Source organism: Mus pahari, chromosome 15 (assembly GCF_900095145.1).
Source record: "Mus pahari chromosome 15, PAHARI_EIJ_v1.1, whole genome shotgun sequence".
NCBI lineage: Eukaryota > Metazoa > Chordata > Mammalia > Rodentia > Muridae > Mus > Mus pahari.
This window is the reverse complement of record NC_034604.1, coordinates 5,605,927-5,625,902: the sequence shown is the minus strand read 5'-3', so window position 1 is coordinate 5,625,902 and position 19,976 is coordinate 5,605,927. Positions and strand designations below refer to the sequence as shown.

Here is a 19,976-nt window from a genome sequence, read left to right as displayed (position 1 = left end):
AATAACTCCATTTAAACTTTTTAATATGTACATTTATCTTAGAAAGCTTCTACAGTAGTAGGTTTCCATGTAACTTCTTGATGAAGCCATTAGTGTCCTCCCTCATATTCCCTCTTCTACCCTGCTTTCCACTCCTACCCCGTTTAATCCTTCTTGCCCCATTATTTTCTATTTCCTCTTCATACCATCTGTGTTCTGTCTCCCTTCTCTGAAAGTATCCTCTACCCCCATGACCCTTTAATAATTTGCAGAACTCTGTGGGCACTCCAGTTTATTAAACATGCATATGTAAAAATTCAAAACAAGAATCTGCATATTAGAGAGAATGTGCAGTGTTAGACTTTCTGGGTTACCTCTGTCAGAATGATTCCAGATCTTTCTGTTTACCAGGAAATTTTGAATTTCTATTTTCTTATTAGCTGAATGATGTTCCATTGTAAAAATCTAACACTTCATTGGGTGATAGATATCTGGATTGTTTCCATTTTCTGGCTATTGTGATTAGAGTTTCAGTGAATATAGATGATTTGGTCTCTGGATAGTAGGATATAGTCCTTTGGAGAGAGACAAAGTGTATAGTTATGTGGTAGGTCTGTCTTTAGCTTTTTGAGGAGCGTCTACGCTGATTTCCATAGTGACTGCACTAATTTGTGTTTCCACCATCAGTGAATATGCCTTTTCCCATATTCAGACCAACACTTGGTGTCATTTGTTCTTTTAGTCTTAGCCATTCAGATCAGGGTAAAGAGCAACTTCAAATAAATTTTAATTTACATTTCCTTGATGGCTACGGGTATTGAACATTTTAAAAAATATTTCTCAGCCATTAAATTTTATCTTTGGAGAGTTCTGATTAATTATATGCCCCACATTTTAATTGGATTGATTTATTAACATTTAGTTTTTTGAGTTCCTTGTGTATTGTAGATTAACCCTTTCTCAGAAGTATAGCTGGTAATTTTTCCCATTCTGTAGACTGCCTCTTCTCTTCAGTTATAGTTTAATTTGTGGAACAGAAGCATTTCTGTTTTATGGAGACCCACTTATTTGTTGCAGGTCTTGAAGCCAGTATTACCAGAATACTGTTTAGAATATCTTTTCTTAGTTGTGTAAGTTAAAGCATATTCCCTATTTTCTCCTCTCACAGACTCAGGGTATCATCAGGTCTTATGTTCAGGTCCTTGATCTATTTGAAGTTGAGTCCTATGCAAATCTGAAATGTTGACCTAGTTTTATTCCACAGATAACTAAACAGTTTTACTAGCACACTATTTGTTGATGCTGTCTTTTCTTCAATGTTTAGTTTTGGCCTGTTTATCAAAAATGAGGTGGCTATGTCAGTAATGGGCTTCAGTTCTATTGTCTGTTTTTATGCCAGTTGCTGATATTATTACTATAGCTTTGTAGAATAACTTGAAATCTGGGATGGTGATACCTCTGGCATTTTCATTGTTCAGGAATCTTTTGGCTGTTTTGAGTTTCTGTATTCTTTTGTGTTTCCATATTAACTTTAAGGTTGCTTTTTAAATTTCTGTGAAGAATTGCATTGGGTGAGTTTGTTTGTTTGTTTTGAGCTAAGGTTTCAAAATATAGCTCTGACTGACCTATAACTCGAGAGATCTTCTTGTTTTTGATGCTGGAGTGCTGTAATTAAAGGCCTGACCCTGAGCTGGAATTTTGAAGGAAATTGTATTGGATATGTAAATTGCTTTTAGTAGGATGACCATTTTCATAGTATTGAACCTACCAATCCATGAACATGGGAGGTCTTTCTCTCTTCTGATATCTTAAGTTTCTTTCTTTCAGTTTTCATTTACAAGTGTTTAAGAACAAGGTCCCTTCACTTGCTGGGCCCAGGACTTTGGCTCAGCTTCATTGGAGGCACCAAGAGTGTTTCCTTATGAATCTAGAACAACTGTAAGTGTAGAAAACTACAAGGCCTCCAATTCTTTGCTAGAGGGCTTTGTGAGTAGAAACCACAGGATAATACTTGCTCAGATGAAAAGCTGAATTTGCACTTTGTTGAGATAGTACCTTCTCCTTGCAGAAGCCCGTCCTTCATATCCTCTACAAGGAACTACGTGGTTAGTTGATGGACTAGTGTATGCCCATAAAGGGTTAGTCTTCAGAAAGGACAGCACAACATTTAGTGACAGTAGTTTATCACAAGTTTCTTTGTGTTCTCTGACAACCTTCTGGGTTCTGAGGCTGAAGGCTTGCCTGTTGTGACAAAAACTGAGGCTAAAGGCATGCAATGCAATTCAGAATATGCAGAAGCAAGACTGGACAAAACAGCATTCAGTATGGGAGGCTCATCTGTCTCCCTGAGTGTAGAAACTGCAAATGCTTCCTGGAGCTTCCTAAAACAGAAAGAAGCTCAGGCCTGTTTGCAGTACTGGCCAGAGGAACCAAGTGTCTTTCACTACACAGCAGTTTTGTTCCATATCACTTGGTCTGCTATTAGGGATATCAGTGTTCTTAGTAATAATTCATTCATGTAATATTGATCTATAAAAATCCATTTGGGTTCCAGGTAAATAATTCTCTTAATTACCTTAAAGTATTGGATACATATAATTTTCATAAGATATACCAATACTTCATTCAGGTAGTGAAAATCTGTCTTCAGTTGACTCCAGATACAGTTATTATGGTATTGTTTAAGTGACTGTGTATTGACCTCTGTTGATGAAGTTTAGATCTGCCATTTGTGCAGCTTCTTTACACTTTAGCTTGGTAAATGAGTAACTGGGAACCGTGGTTGGTAGGAGAATATGAGCATAGCAAAGAGGCTCATGTCTCTGCTACCTGCAGGGGTTGTTATGTATGCAAGCATATAACATTTTGACACATGTTTTGTTTTTACAGTGAGAGAAAAACGCAAGAGTCTCTTCATTAACCATGTAAGTAAAACTGCCTCCCCATGCTTTTCATAATGATTGCATAGTAGAATGTGTGGTAGGTAAAGATGCCCTGTGTGTTGTGTGGTACTTAAAAGCATGTGAGGGGGATGAAATAATGATTTGCTAGGCATTACTTGGGATTCACTTCCACTAGCATGTCTCCAGATACTCTAGGACTGCTCTGGAGGGGACATGCCTGTGGAAAGACCACAGCAATATTACACAGAGGCTTTTAATTTTGAACCTTTCATTTCTGCTCCTTCCCAAATTCCTGGGTTTTGTTGTTGTTGTTTGTATGTTTGCTTTGGTTTGGTTTTTGTAGTACAGTTCCTCTGAATAAATTAATTATTTCTCAAGAACAACTTTCTGCTTCTTCTTTCTCATCTACACAATGGATGTTTGTGGGACAGTTCCTCACAGTTTTGTTTGTATACTCAAGAACAATCTGTATGTATGGGGAGACTAAGTTTGGCCCTTTAATTTTAAAAGCATTTTCAAAATTTTCCTCTAGTGCCTTGGCATTCTGAGCAGTATATCTCCCCGTGGTGGCTGCACAGGATAGGAACAGGTATACTTACCTTCTCCAGCCTCTCCCCACCCCTACATGACAAACTGTCAACAGACAAGCTGTAATCACCCCTCCCGTTCTAATCATGTTTGTTCTTTAAACAAGAAAACTGCTTCCACAAGGTAAGGAACGATACAGTTAGGTAAACTGCCAAATTAAGTGTGCTATAAGCTCTCACACTGAAAACCACAGTGATGGGTCTGACTTTATAAAAGCTTGGCTCAGGATTCCTAGCCTGCATTTCGGAACTTATAGATCCTAATATGTGTAATGATAAAAGCTGTGTATTAAAGACTCTTAAGGCCATCAGAAGGTAAATGCTTGGGTCGTAGGAAACTGGCAATCCCTCTGCAGCAGTGACAGCTACTACTTGTATTTCACTTTCTAGAGGTCAGAGGCTCTCTAATTCCTATGGGCTAATTTTTTTTTTGCTTGTGTTATTTGAGGGTGCATGGTGTGTGTGTGTGTGTGTGTGTGTGTGTGTGTGTGTATGTGTGTACGCGTGTGTGTCTGTCTGTCTGTCTGAGTTAGAAGGTATATACCTGAATCTAAAAAAGACAGGGATTGAAGATAAGTTCTCTTTCTTGTTATTTACCTGTGGTATGTACTTGGCTGTATACCCTATGTTAACATTTACTCTCATGAGGGAAGAGCTAAAATTGCCACCAGATCCCGATCCAATTTAAGGGCATGTGAAAAGAGAAGGGGTTTGATTGTCCAGGCTACTCCTGACAATAGTTAATAGGATAGGTGAGATCTCACAGTTCCAGTCTCTATATTTGTTTTCATATGTTCTTCAGTCTGACCTTACCTACATCCTATGTAGTCTTGGCACATGTCTCCTACTAAATCAGTAACCATGTACTAGCATGTAGATATGGATACTAGGCTGTGCATCCTAACTCATGCTTCCCTGAGTGTTTACCTGCTGTCATACAGTGGAGTCAGACAGATGTTGTTTTCTTACATGTACTTGTTTCTGGATAAAGATAGTTGTGTACTAAGTTTCTTTGTAACAGGTGACCCTGGAACTTGTAATCTTTCACACTGTTCACAGACTTGCCTGCAAATGAGCATTTGAGTTCTGCTTCAACTAGAAAAAGCCAAGTGCTATTCAGCCACATAAGGCATAGTCAAAGTGAGACTATCTGCAGACTGGATTAAGTCAGAACAACAATTGTGAGTTTCACAGCTTCTCACATAAAAGTTAAAAGAAGTAGAAGGGGAGCTGGAGCGGGCTGGAGAGATGGCTCAGTGGGTAAGAGCACTGAATGCTCTTCCAAAGGTCCTGAGTTCAAATTCCAGCAACCACATGGTGGCTCACAACCACCCCTAATAAGATCTGACACCCTCTTCTGATGTCTCTAAAGACAGTACATTGTGCTTTCATATAATAATAAATACAACTTTGAAAACAAAAAAAGGTGTGTGTGTGGGAGCTGGAGAAATGGTTCCACAGTTGGGGGTGCTTGTTTTCAGAGAATGTGAGTTCAGTTCCCAGAACCATGTAGGGAGGCTTACAACCTCCTATAGCTCTAGGGGATCTGACATCCTCTTCTAGCATCTTCGGGGATATACATATACATAAATACACACATGTACATGAAAATAATAAGAGCCAAAAAACAAAACAAAACAAAACAGTAGGAGGAGGGTTGGAAACACTGACAGTCCGTTGGACCATACACTTAACCACCCTGACTTGGACAGTGTCCACATCCTTCTGCTATTGAACAACTGAGGCATAAAGAAACATGTAGCAGATGTGCAGCTGGTTCTTCGTGCAGGTCCCCCAACAACTGGAGACAGGGCTATCTCTATATCTGTTCCCTGCCTGTGGATCCTGTTTCCCTATCTAGGCCACCATGTCTGACCTCTGTGGAAGAGATGTGTCTAGTCCTGCAGTAAGTTCATGTGCCTGTGGAGGGGGGGCAGTGACAAGATAACCAGAAGAGGTCTCTCCCTTCTCAGAGAAGAAGGCAAGGGATTCTGAAGAACCTGTGTAGTGCGTATTGCTCAGGCAATCTGTAAAGAGGGTGTTATTATTCAAGAAACATGAAAGCAATGACTGTCTTTGAGGAGAAACGTCAGAGTTCTCTCTGCTTCCAGTTAAATAATAGCAGCTATAGCTGCATTGTTTACTCTTCTCATTGCTGTGATCAAATACTTGACAAAAACCACTTGAGGGAAGAAAGATTAATTTTGTTTCACAGTTTGAGGGGTAGAGTCCATCATGGTGGGAAGCCCGTGGTAGCAGGAACATGGAACAGCTGGTTGAAGTCAGAGGATGCAGTTAGAGATCAAGGCTGGCACTAAGCTCCCTTTCTCTCTTTTATGTAGCCTGCGGCTCTATCCCATGAAAGTGTGCCACCCACATTTAAAGTCTCCTTCAGTTACCTCAGTCTGGAAAATCTCACAGCCACGCCCAGAGGCTTGTTTCCTAAGTGATCTTCGATCTTATCCAGTTGAAAAATCTCTGTTAATGGCCATAGCCTCTGGGGCAGTGACTTCCTCCAGATGGAAATGTTCCTCTGGCTCCCAGTAGGACACACACCAGGTAGAAAGAAGCCTTGACCTGTCTCTTGTGAGAAATGAGTCATAGGCTAGAGAAGGAACCAAAAGGGTTTAAGGGATTAAAGTGTCACTCCTCAAGATTTCTAACATAGGAATAAAATGGTTTGGGAGTACCAACAGCAGCAAAACCAAGTACTTAGATTAATATTCTAGTCATTACATGTTCTAAATGTAATTAGAATGGACAAAGAAAATGTTACGTTATGAAAATGTTTAAAACCTTGTATAATGGTCTTTATTTAAAATTTGACTTTTTAAAAATAAATTTGCTCAAGTTTTGCTTTTGTTTTTCTTGAAAGTCAGATGCTTAACTAAAATGTGAAAATCTCTGATTATAAATTACAATGTTGCAGATAATTGTAGTTAAGAATCTTCCCAAACTATAGGGAAAACTGAATTTGCTTTATTTTTCTATGACCTCCTGCCTTCTACTGACAGCATATGGAATATGAATCTTTCTATGTCATTTAATGAAGTTTGGGGATGGTGGGAAGAAGACATTCCAAGACAGGACCGGGGTGGAGTGGCTGGTCTTTTTCATGCTCTTTTCACTGCAGATATGTTTTGAAACCAGGAAGCCAACCAGGAAATACTCTGTAGTGTCATGCTCTTCAAAAAATTTAGAGGAGGTGGCTCACTGTTGAGATAGATGATTGTTCTAAAAACTTCATAAGGAAATAATGCAAGTAGAAATCCATGTGTCGATAATGTTTTACTACTATGACCTAGAGCCAAAAGAATTTTGGAGCTACTGTGGCAGTCTTGAAAACTTTTTGCAGTATTAGACTCCCTGGCTTCTCAACTGGGTCATGATGGCTGTCCTATCTGACTCATGGGAAGCAGTGAAGGGAAGGTGATATGGAGACTGATGCACATACATGTAGGCAGGGTAGTACAGCTCATGCATCGGTGTGCTCTAGTCTTCCAGGTTCTGTATTAATAGCTAATGGCATTGTTTTAGTATTTGAGTATAATTCAGGAAACTTTTTTTATGTAATTATTAAGAACAGGATTTCCAAGTGGCCATATATTGTGTTCATCTCGTTTTAAGAACACTGGTTTCAGTAGTTTTTGTTTTGTTTTTAATGCAGTACAGCTCTGAATTGATTGTTTCTTGTGAGCTATGAATGATCAAAAAAGAATTCATTAAAAAATGGAATCTTTGCTAGTGTCAGTCTGTATCTCAAGTTATGGAAGTAAAAGAGGAAGTGGAACAGTCTGGAATATGATGTTTTTAAAATTCTGAACTTTGCTTCTAAGAGACTTATTCTTATTGGAGGAGAAATTTGTCAGACAGCTAGTGTGCTTGGTATCAATATAGTATTCTTGGGGAATGCTAAAAAAGACTCGGTAAAATTTAAGTTATATAAAGATTTTAGATAGGATGAAGGAATTGGACTTTGAAGAAGTTTCAAGTTGAGAGAAAAATTACAAAGTTAAAAAAAAAAAAGATGGAATGCTACTAAGCTCTCTTTGCAAATTCAGCAATACCTTACCACAGACGACGCATCCAAAATGGAAAGTTATTGTACAGTCTTCTTGATGGATATATACGTGCAATAATTCTTAGTAAAATACTTGGAAACTGAATTCAAAACCACATAAAATACACCCTGATCAAGTGGGCTTCATTCCAGAGATTCAGGAATGGGGACTTGAGATGATTCATGGTCCTCTCAGTAGCTGTAGAATGGTTGGTTGGTGGGTTGGTTGGTTGGTGAGTTGTTTTACAAAACCTAACATCCTTCATGATAAAAGCCCTAAGGGAAAAGATTATTTTAGTATGATTTATTTAAACAAACAAACAAACAAATAAACATATACATGAATCTATGCCTAAATGGGGAAAAGCAAAGCATATCTACTCAAATGAGGATCAAGATAAAAGGTGTCCACTGTCTCTAGGGTTTTGTTTGTTTTAACACAGTCCTTGAGATCTTAGCTACAACAATGAGACAAGAGAAAGAAATGAAAAGAATAAAGTAAGAGTATCCCTACTTACAAGTAGAAATTTATACACAGGAGACCTTAAAGACAATCATCAAATTCTTAAGGCAGATGAACATTTTCAGCAGGGTAGTAGTATACAAAATTACTGTTTAAAAAAAAATCAAGAGCCTTCCTATATTCTAATAACAAACATTGGTGTAAATAGTAAATTATTTTGTACTATGGGCATTGTGTAGAAACCTTGACTTGTTTCAGCATTAGCTTTACAGTGACCTTCTTTAACATTCATAATTTACTTTGTAAAATATGCATTCTTTGAAAGAAAAATGCTCATACTGCATTGGAAATAATCCATCCTGAGCAAATAATTCTTCCTGAATTAGTCTTTTAATTCTTCCTGAATAGTCTTTTGCCTGGCTCCTCTACTAGATACCACTAGTTGGAGATTATCTTGTTACTGAGACAGCTGTTACTGGGATTCTCAGCTGTCTGTCCCATTAAGCCTCTTTTCAAGTAAAATACTGTCTTGAGCATTTTCTTTTGTGATCTAGAATGTCCGTAGATATCCCCCATTGAAGGCATTTCTAACATTTTAAAAAACATAGTTCTATGCAAAGGAGCAGAGCCTTCTATACACTATTCCTCCCCTGACACTTCCAAATTAACTCCCGCATACCTCATAGTGGCCTTATGAGGCCAGGTCTACTATTCTAACTGTCCCACAGATAAGTAAATTCACCTAAGAGCTCCTTCAAAGTAACCTAGCAGACCGGCAGTTATCTGACTCATGTTACACTTACTATGTCCCTCTTATTTTTTTAAACATTTATATTATTACTATTCTTGAGCTTTTTATGCATGGTCATGTATTTGGATCATATTCTCTCCCCGCCCCCCACTACTCTTCAACTTTGTCCTTTTGATTCTCTGTCTGTCTGTCTGTCACACACACACACACACACACACACACACACACACACATGCATAAAGAGGCAAAGAGAGGCACAGAGAGAAACACACTTATATATAAATGCAACCTGATAAATCTAGTGTGCTCATATGTATGTGTGTTTAGGAATGCCCACTTGGGATTGGGTAGCCTGTCATGGAGCTCATCCCTGGAAAAGATCAACTTTCTCATTGAGCAGCCATTGCCTGCCTATAGAGCTTTTTATTGTGGGTAGGACCTTGTGAGAGTTCTCCCTTCTACCTCGGATATCAGCTAGGTGTACAAAGTCTTCTTTAGGTGGCTATATTGTTAAGATTTCATGGGTGCAGCTCTGCATCATATATAGAAAACTATTTCTCAGTAGATTACCTGGTCACCTGACTTGTATATGTATAGTCTTTCTTCTCAGAGCATCTTCCATGATGTTTCCTGAACCTTGGGTGTAGGGGTGTGTTGCAATGTATCAACTGGGGATGGACACCCCACATTTAGTAGTTCTTTGAGTTTTGACCAGGTGTGAATTTCTATGATGGTCCCCATCTGCTACAAAAACAAGTTTCTTTGATGATCAACAAGAGTTAAACGTATCTGTGGATATAAGGATAAACATTTAGACTGGTGTTGGAGATTATACTAGTTTAGGGTTCAGTGCCTCACCATCCACAGGTAGTTGATTAGGCTGTAGTATGAATTCTATCCTTTTGAATGGGCCTTCAATCCAGTGAGGTTGCTGTTGGCTACCTTCCAGATAAAAGTACCACTGTTGCAACCTTGGATATGTTTTACTATGCTGGTCATTGTTGTGGTTTATAGCCCGTGTCTGCTATGCCTCTTACGACCATCTTTTTACCAGCAGAATGCAGTGTGCAGGACGAGAAGAGTCTCTGTCACACATGTATAAGCATACTGTTTGTCTGTCTGTTTGTTTTCATAATCATAGAAAAATAATTAAACGAATGGCTGAAGCTAAGAACTATCTAGCATACTGAATGGCATTTTAAATGTTGATGAAGTCCAAGTGAGTATCCTGTGACTGGTGTGAACACAATTAGTTCTTTGGTTCCATCAGAAACAGCTGTCCATGTTGTGGCATTGTGGTTAGGTGTTGGTCCTTGGTATTCCTACCCTCCTGCTGTGCTCTTAAAGGGATAGCTCAATACAGTCTCTCCCAAAAGCTCTCCTGATAGGTTTCTGCTTTCAGCATGCTAGTGCTATGAGATTTTAGGTTAAACACAGCTTGACTCTTAGAATTTCAGCTACTGACTTGAGGCCATTTGCACCTATATTGATGAGACACTGAAGCTGAAATTTGATTGTAGAGGGACTAGTTATAGAAAACATTGGTTTGGGAATGGAATTGTTATCTTAGAAAGGATTTCAGCCCTAAGTTTTGGAATGTAATAATACAGAGGTGGGCCACCTACAGGCCAGTATTGATGCCTTGGTAAAAGATTAAGCTGACCTTTGACCCCTTGGTTTGCATACATGGCACATATGTTCTTACCCACAAACTCAGTGATAGATGAAGGGGGTGGTCAAGCTGTATTCTTTGCTGCAGTGTAGCACAGTGCCCCACAGCTACAGTTTTGGCACTTTATGTATCACAGTTTAATATTCAGGGAATTATGTAAGGAAAGAGTTGAAACCCCACAACATCTAGAAGTAAAATACTGTTGTCTTTTTGTTTTGTTTGAATTACTAATATTATAACATACCTCTAAAATACTTACTAGCATGGTAACTGATGGCTGAATTTTTATGTCAGAATCTGTTGATTTAGTGGAAACACTAGGTTTGTACTTGCAACTTGCAGATGTCATAACCAAGGCTTTTTTCATTTCTTATATTTCCTTTTTTAAATTTTTTATTAGACATTTTCTTTATTTACATTTCAAATGTTATCCCCTTTCCTAGTTTCCCCTCTTAAAATCACCTATTCCCTCCCATCTTCCCCTGCTTCCCAACCCACCCACTCCTCTTCCTGGCCCTGGCATTCCTCTATATTGGGGCGTAGAACCTTCACAGGACCAAGGGTCTCTCTTCCCATTGATGACTGAATAGGCCATCCTCTGCTACATTTACAGCTAGAGCCACAAGTTCCACAATGTGGTTTTTTTGTTTGTTTGTTAAGGAGCTCTAGGGGTACTGGTTTAGTTCATATTGATGTTCCTCCTATGGGGGTTCCAGACCCCTTCAGCTCCCTGGGTACTTTCTCTAGCTCCTTCTTTGGGGGCCTAGTGCTCCGTACAATGGATGACTGTGGGCATCCACTTCTGTATTTGCCGGGCACTGGCTGAGGCCCTCAGGAGACAGCTATATCAGGCTCCTGTCAGCAGGCTCTTGTTGGAATCTGCTTAGTATCTGGGTTTGGTGGTTGTTTATAGGATGGATCCCCAAGTGGGGCAGTCTCTGGATGGTCATTCCTTCAGTCTCTGCTCCAAACTTTGTCTCTGTAACTCCTTCCATGGTTATTTTGTTCCCACTTCTAAGAAAGATTCTGAGTTTCTAGGTTAATATCCACTTATTAGTAAGTGCATATCACGTGTGTTCTTTTGTGATTTGATTACGTCACTCAAGATGACATCCTCCAGATCCATCCCATTTGTCTAGCAAGATTCTGCTGAAGGGACCCTGATATAGCGGCCTCTTGTGAGGCTATGCCAGTGCCTGGCAAACACAGAAGTGGATGCTCACAGTCAGCTATTGGATGGAACACAGGGCCCCCAATGGAGGAGCTAGAGAAAGTACCCAAGGAACTGAAGGGGGCTGCAACCCTGTAGGTGCAACAACAATATGAACTAACTAGTACCCCCTGAGCTTGAGTCTCTAGCTGCATATGTAGCAGAAGATGGCCTAATCAGCCATCATTGGGAAGAGAGGCCCCTTGGTCTTGTAAACTTTATATGACCCAGCACAGGGGAAGGCCAGGGCCAAGTAGTGAGAGTGGGTGGGTAGGGAAACAGGGTGGTGGTGGGGGAGGGTATAGGGAACTTTCAGGATAGCATTTGAAATGTAAATAAAGAAAATAATAATAAATAAATAAAAAAATGAATTTCATAAATTCATTGTTTTTAATAGCTGAGTAGTAAGTACTCCATTGTGTAAATGTACCACATTTTCTGTATCCATTCCTCCAGTGAGGGACATCTGCGTTTGGTCCAGCTTCTGGGTATTATAAATAAGGCTGTTATGAGCATAGTGGAGCATGTGTCCTTATTGCATGTTGGAGCATCTTGTGGGTATATGCCCAGGAGTGGTATTGCTGGATCTTCCAGTAGTACTATGTCCAATTTTCTGAGCAACCGCCAAACTGATTTCCAGAGTGGTTGGACCAGTTTGCAGTCTCACCAAAAATGGATGAGTGTTCCTCTCTCTCCACAACCTTGCCAGCATCTGCTGTCACCTGAGTTTTTTTTATCTTAGCCATTCTGACTGGTGTGAGGTGGAATCTCAGGGTTGTTTTGATTTACATTTCCATGATGACTAAGGATGTTGAACTTTTTTTTTTTTTTTTTAGGTGCTTCTCAGCCATTTGGTATTCCTCAGTTGAGAATTCTTTGTTTAGCTCTTACTCCATTTTTTAATAGGGCTATTTGGTTCTCTGGTGTCTAACTTCTTGCGTTCTTTGTACATATTGGATATTAGCCGCCTATTGAATTTAGGATTGGTAAAGATCTTTTCCCAATCTGTTGATTACCTTTGGTCTTATTGACAGTGTCCTTTGCCTCACAGAAGCTTTGCAATTTTATGAAGTCCCATTTGTTGATTCTTGATCTTACAACACAGGCCACTGCTGTTCTGTTCATGAATCTTTCCTCTGTGCCCATATCTTCGAGGCTTTTCTCTACTTTCTCCTCTATAAGTTTTAGTGTCTCTGGTTTTATGTGGAGTTCTTTGATCCTCTTAGACTTGAGCTTTGTACAAGGAGATAGGAATGGATCAATTCGCATTCTTCTACATGCTAACCACAAGTTGAGCCAGCACCATTTGTTNAAGATGCTGTCTTCCTTCCACTGGATGGTTTTAGCTCCTTCATCAAAGATCAAGTGACCATAGGTGTGTGGGTTCACTTCTGGGTCAATTCTGTTCCATTGATCTACCTGTCTGTCACTGTACCAGTACCATGCAGTTTTTATCACAGTTGCTTTGTAGTACAGCTTGAGGTCAGGGATGGTGATTCCCCCAGAGGTTCTTTTATTGTTGAGAATAGTTTTTGCTATCCTAGGATTTTTGTTATTCCAGATGAATTTACAAATTGCCCTTTCTAACTCTGTGAAGAATTGAGTTGGAATTTTGATGGGGATTGCATTGAATCTATTGATTGCTTTTGGCAGGTAGCCATTTTTATGCTCATGGATCCTGCCAATCCATGAGAATGGGAGATCTTTCTATCTTCTGAGATCTCCATTGATTTCTTTCTTCAGAGACTTGAAGTACTTATCATATAGATATTTCACTTTCTTATTTAGAGTCACACCAAGGTATTTTATATTATTTGTTACTATTTTAAATGGTGTTATTTCCTTAATTTCTTTCTCAGCCTGTTTATCCTTTGTGTAGAGAAAGGCCACTGATTTGTTTGAGTTAATTTTATATCCAGCTACTGCACTGAAGTTGTTTATCAGGTTTAGGAGTTCTCTGGTGGAATTTTTGGGGTCACTTATATATACTATCATATCATCTGCAAATAGTGATATTTTGACTTCTTCCTTTCCAATATGTATCCCTTTGACCTCTTTTATTGTCTACTTGTTTTGGCTATGACTTCAAGTACTATATTGATTAGGTAGGGAGAGAGTGGGCAGCCTTCTCTAGTGCCTGATTTTAGTGGGATGGCTTCCAGTTTCTCTCCATTTAGTTTGATGTTGGCTATTGGTTTGCACTAAACCCATCTAATCCTGGGCTTTATTTGGTTGGGAGACTATTTATTAATGACAGCTTCTATATTTTTAGGTGAAATGGGACTGTTTAGATTGTTAATCTGATCCTGATATAACTTTGGTACCTGGTATCTGTCTTGAAAATCATACAGTTTATCCAGGTTTTCCAATTTTGTTGAATATAGCCTTTTGTAGTAGGATCTGATGTTTGTTTGGATTTCCTCAGATTCTGTTCTTATATCTCCCTTTTCATTTCTGATTTTGTTAATTAGGATACTGTCCTTATGCCCTCTAGTTAGTCTGGCTAAGGGTTTATCTATCTTTTTGATTTTCTCAAAGAACCAGATCCTGGTTTGGTTGATTTGTTGAATAGTTCTTTTTGTTTCTACTTGGTTGATTTCAGCCCTGAGTTTGATTATTTCCTGCTGTCTACTCCTCTTGGGTGATTTTCCTTCTTTTTAGTCTAGAGCTTTAAGGTGTGCTGTCAGGCTGCTGGTGTATGCTCCCTCCAGCTTCTTTTTGGCAGCACTGAGTTTTCTGCTTAGGACTGCTNTCATTGTGTCCCATAAGTTTGGGTATGTTGTGGCTTCATTTTCATTAAACTCTAAAAATTTCTTTATTTATTTCATCCTTGACCAAGTTATCATCAAGTAGAGTGTTGTTCAGCTTCCATGTGTATGTGGGTTTTCTATTACTTATGTTGTTATTGAAGATGAGCCTTAGTCATCAGTGATCTGATAAGTTGCATGGTATTATTTCAGTATTTGTGTATCTGCTGAGGCCTATTTAGTGACCGATTATATGCTCAATTTTGGAAAAGGTACCATGAGATGCTGTGAAGAAGGTATATCCTTTTGTTTTGGGATTAAATGTTCTATGGATATCTGTTAAATCCATTTGCTTCATAACTTCTGTTAGTTTCACTGTGTCTCTGTTTAGTTTCTTTTTCCAGGATCTGTCCATTGATGAGAGTGGGGTGTTGAAGTCTTCCATTATTATTGTGTGAGGTGCAATGTGTGCTTTGAACTTTACTATAGTTTCTTTAATGAATGTGGATGCCCTTGCATTTGGAGCATAGATGTTCAGAATTGAGAGTTCACCTTGGTAAATTTTACCTTTAATGAATAAGAAGTGTCCCTCCTTATCTATTTGGTAACTTTGTTTGTAAGTCGATTTTATTTGATATTAGAATGCCTACTCCAGCTTGTTTCTTGGGACCATTTGCTTTGAAAATTGTTTTCTAGCCTTTAACACTAAGGTAGTGTCTGTCTTTGTCCCTGAGGTGGTTTTCCTGTATTTAGCAAAAAGTTGGGTCCTGTTTACATAACCAGTCTGTTAGTCTGTGTTTTTTTACTGGAGAATTGAGTCCATTGCTATTAAGAGATATTAAGGAAAAGTCATTGTTGCTTCCTGGTATTTTTGTTGTTAGCATTGTAATTCTGTTCATGTGGCTATCTTCTTTAGGTTTGTTGAAAAATTATTTTCTTGCTTTTTCTTGAGCTTAGTTTCCCTGATTGTGTTGAAATTTCCCCTTTATTTTTTGAAGGGCTGGATTTGCCTAAAGATATTGTGTAAATTTGGTTTTGTCATTGAATACCTTAGTTTCTCCATCTATAGTAATTGAGAGTTCTGCTGCTTATAGTAGCCTGGGCTGGTATTTGTGTTCTCTTAGGGTCTATATTATATCTGCCCAGGATCTTCTGTCTTTCATAGTCTCTGGGGAGAAGTCAAGTGTAATTTGGATAGGACTGCCTTTATATGTTACTTGACCTTTTTCCCTTACTGATTTTAATATTCTTTCTTTGTTTTGTGCATTTAGTATTTTGATTATTATGCGGTGGGAGGAATTTCTTTTCTGGTCAAACTATTTGGAATTCTGTAGGCTTCTTGTTTGTCCATGGGCATCTCCTTCTTTAGGTTGCGGACGGTTCCTTATATAATTTTGTTGAAGATATGTACTGGCCCTTTAAGTTGGAAATCTTCCTTCTCATCTATACCTATTATTCTTAGTTTTGGTCTTCTCATTGTGTCCTGGATTCCCTGGATGTTTTGTGTTAAGATCTTTTTGCATTTCTCATTTTCTTTGATTGTTGTGTCAATGTTTCTATGGTATCTTCTGCACCTGAGATTCTCTCTTCTATCTCTTGTATTCTATTGGTTATGCTTGTATCAATGGTTCCTGACTTCTTGTCTAGGTTTTCTATTTTCAGAATGGTCTCCCTTTGTGATTTCTTTATTGTTTCTACTTCCATTTTCATATCCTGGATGGTTTTGTTCTATTCTTTCATTTGATTGGATGTGTTCACTTGTATTTCTTTTAGGAGTTATTTATCTCCTTCTTATAGCCCTTATTATCATCATCATGAGAAGTCACGTTAGATCCATATCTTGTTTTTTCTGGTGCGATGGTGTATCAGGACTTGCTGTGGTGGGAGAATCTGGTTTTGATGAAGCCAAGTAACTTTGGTTTCTGTTGCTTCTGTTCTTAAGCTTGTCTCCTGCCATCTGATTATCTCAAGTGCTTGCTGCCATCAATATATCTTATTGGAGCCTCTTCTTCCTGTAATCCCAGTTGATTCAGGACTCCTCAGAGTCCAGATTTCTCTGTGATCCTGTGATTCTGGGGTCCTATGAACCTGAGATTCTGGGTGTGTCAGAGTTCTTGGCAGTCAAGCTTCCTCTGACCCCGTGAGATCCTGGTGTGACCAAGCTCCTGGAATCCTGGGATCCTGGAATCCTAAGATCCTGGGCATGTTACAGCACCTGGAAGTGGTATCTCTTTTGGGTACTGTGGGACTGTCAGCTGTGTTCAAAACCACGGTAGACCAGCGCCGACCAGAAGGAACCCAAGCTGCTGGTCAGGCAGGGCTCCTGTTTCCTTGCTCCTGCTTTCTCAGGCCCCTCACAATTGTTTTAGAATAGATGTTGCATTCCACTCACCCATGACCCTACGATCCTGGGCATGCTAGGGGGCCTGAGGAGTGGAGAGTCTTCTGGGGACCATGGGACTGTCCGCTGAGTTCATGCTCAAGGTGGCCCGGAGCTGGCGCCGACTGGAAGGGATCAGAGCCCCTGGTCTGGCAGGTTTCCTGTGCCCCTGCTCCTGCTGGCACAGGCCCACCACAATTGTTTTGGAATAGATGTTGTGTTCCACTCAGCTGTGATCCCAAGATCCTGGGTATGCTATGGCGCCTGCGGCATGGAGAGTCCTCTGGGGTCCGTGGGACTGTCTGCCCTATATTTCTTAATATTACTTGATTTTAGTGCCATTGCTATGAGAGCATTACTTTAAATGGCATCCCAAGATAATGTAAGGAAAATGCTGGGGTCCTGGTTATTCAATCAACCTGAAATGCCATGATAAACTTAATATTGAAATCCTTCACTGAACTTGACTTGCTCTCTCCATACTCCTTCCACACACAAGTACCTAGTAGTGAGTGAGCTTGAGCTGGAGGCTCCAGAGCATCACCTGGTGGTCTGAGGCTGGTGCTTCTGCCCTGTCAGCTGCTCACAGAGCACTCCACAGTAGTGCCACTAGTGCTGCCTTCTAGTCCTGTTTTATGGAACCAGACACCTAAAATACTAACCAGTAAGTATTTGCAAGAGAAGTTTGTGGGTTTTGCAGTTTTTTCATGCCTCTCTTGGGTTGCAGATGTTTATAGTTTCACTTCAGAGGAAACCTACAGATAAGAAGCAGATGTGAACATGCTGAGCAGACATCTGGGCCTTAGGTCAGGTACTTTGTATCCCAGGAGTTTTGCTGAAAGTAGACAAATAAGACAGGTGATTCTGTGATGTATAAAGAATTTGGTTTTTGTAGCTGAAAGTGACATCTGCCTGCCAAAATGTATCAGTCAATAATGAGATTTGTTTGCATGGTTTGATTTTTTTTTTTCCATTCTAACCCAGAATTACCCAGACGGAAGTCTACTAACCCTGTTTCCCAAGCATTTGACAAATGTCTCCTTAGCATTCAGGTGGCTGTTATGGCTGTAAAGTTCATGTTGCCTATCAGAAGCTGGCCTTGCTTAAGTTGTACATAGAACCGGAACTTGTGCAGTTACTAAAAAATGACAATCATAGGGCACCTGCTGCCTAAAGGCCATTCCTACAAAAGCCCAGGCTTCCGCTTCAGAGAGCAGTGTGTCTTAATAGAGAAGGCTGACTGGGGGTGACGTACTTAACATTTATAAATGTTATGAGAAGAAGTACTTCTATTTATACATTTGTGTGAATTTAAGCGTATTAGCCAAGAGGTTTTTAATTGATCAGGGCTTGAGAAATGGTTACAGTGGATTCTCAACTTAATTTTAATGCATAAAAAGAAGCCACCTTAGTCCACTGCATGCTGCAGTCTTCCTGTGATCCCCATAAAGAAGATGGGTACTAGGGGAGATAGCACCTTAGCATGGAAGAACAAGATACATTCCAGTGTGACCCAGTGTTCTGCTCTGTTAGCAGTTGTGGCAGAGCTCTTGCTAAGACATGTTTCCTTTGTGTCTGATCTCAGATAAAGGGGCAGTGTTGTATCTTGATTAGGGTTTCTATTAATGTGATAAAATACCATGACCAAAAGCAGTTTGGGGAGGAAAGGGTTTATTTTAGCTTGCTTAAATGTCCCAATCATAATCTCTCTGTAGGAAATTCAGCGCAGGAACCAGAGGCCATGGAGAAACACTACTTACAGACTTGCTCCTCGTGGTGTACTTGGTGTGCTTTCTTCTAGCGCCCAGGACCAACAACTCAGGGGTAGCCCTGCAGTTTGCTGGATCCTCCCACACTGACACTAACTAAGAAAATGCCCAAACTCATACATTCCCATAGACCAGTCTGCTAGGGGCACTTCCTCAGCTGAGATTCCTTCCTTCTAAATGACTCCAGCTTGTATCAGATTCACAAACACTAGATGGCAATGGCTGCTTGGTGGAACTTTAAGTCTTGTGTAACTATGATCATCTTGTTTTCTAGCATCCTCCAGGGCAGACATCGAGGAAATACAGCTCCTGCTCCACCATCTTCCTAGATGACAGCACAGTCAGTCAGCCAAACCTCAAGTATACCATCAAATGGTGGGTATGCAGACTACTTCTTTGTTTTTGAGTTTGAGAGGGTTGTTTGTTTTTGTGGTGGTTTTTTTTTTTTTTTTTTTTTTTTTTTTTTTTTTTTAATTTTTTTTTCTATTGTTATATCTGAGAAAACGTTTCTTGGCTTAGTCCTGAGCTTAAAAATACACCCAAATGTGAGAAATAGAACAGAATGAATTTTTGAGTGGCTTTTTTTTTTTTAGAAGGTCTCTCTAGTTTTGGCTATCCTGGAACTACCTATAGACCAGGCTAGCCTTGAACTCACAGATCTTCCTTCCTCTGTCTCCTAAGTTCTGGGATTAAAAGCATGGGCTACAATGTCTGGCAAGATAATTTTTAAAGGTTATTTTTGTTTTATGTATTATGGGTATTTTGCCTGCATGTGTGTTTGTGCATTATGTGCCCTTGGAGGCTAGAAGAGGGCCTAGGGTCCACTGGGACTGGAGTTACAGAGTGTTGTGAGCTGCCATGTGACTGCTTGGAATTGAACCCTGGGCCATCTGTGTAGGAGTAGCCTGTGCTTGTAACCTTTGAGCCATTTCTTCAGATGTGTTCACTGTGGCCCCAGAGTGTCCAGACTTCTGAATGTCACTGGCGCCAAGCTGTTTATTGAGTGTGAGGGTCACTGACACTTGGAGATTGTTTATTAAAAGTGATGGGTTATTTAGAATACTTGGGCATGTTTATCATATATATTGAGAGACTAGCATTTCACCTTATTTTAAATATTGATGACCTAAAAGTATGCCCATTGGTTTGTGTGTATACATGTGCAATTTTGCCCTTTCATTTGTGATTGAAGCTATTTCTGCACAGTGCCAATAGTATTTTGACTAGTAAATGAAATGATACCCCCCCAGTCCCAGATAGGGACTTGAGCTAATTAATGCCTAGAGTGGGATGGCCTAACCAGGGGCCTCAGGTCCTTGTCTTAAAATGGGCTTCGAGGGAAGGAGAGGGAGGCTTTGGGTCACAGCTTTCTTTCTTTCTTTCTTTCTTTCTTTCTTTCTTTCTTTCTTTCTTTCTTTCTTTCTTTCTTTCTTTCTTTCTTTCTTTCTTTCTTTT

General features: G+C 39.7%; 1 protein-coding gene across 1 annotated transcript in view; it reads left to right on the top strand.

Annotated features, from left to right (window-relative positions):
• The window catches only part of Ccny (cyclin Y), a 137,921-nt gene that overhangs the window by 77,461 nt on the left and 40,484 nt on the right, over positions 1-19,976 (top strand). The window contains exons 3-4 of the mRNA XM_021214507.2: positions 2,869-2,903; positions 18,796-18,896. Of these exons, the coding sequence (XP_021070166.1) occupies positions 2,869-2,903; positions 18,796-18,896 (136 nt within the window). The remainder of the gene's footprint in view (positions 1-2,868; positions 2,904-18,795; positions 18,897-19,976) is intronic.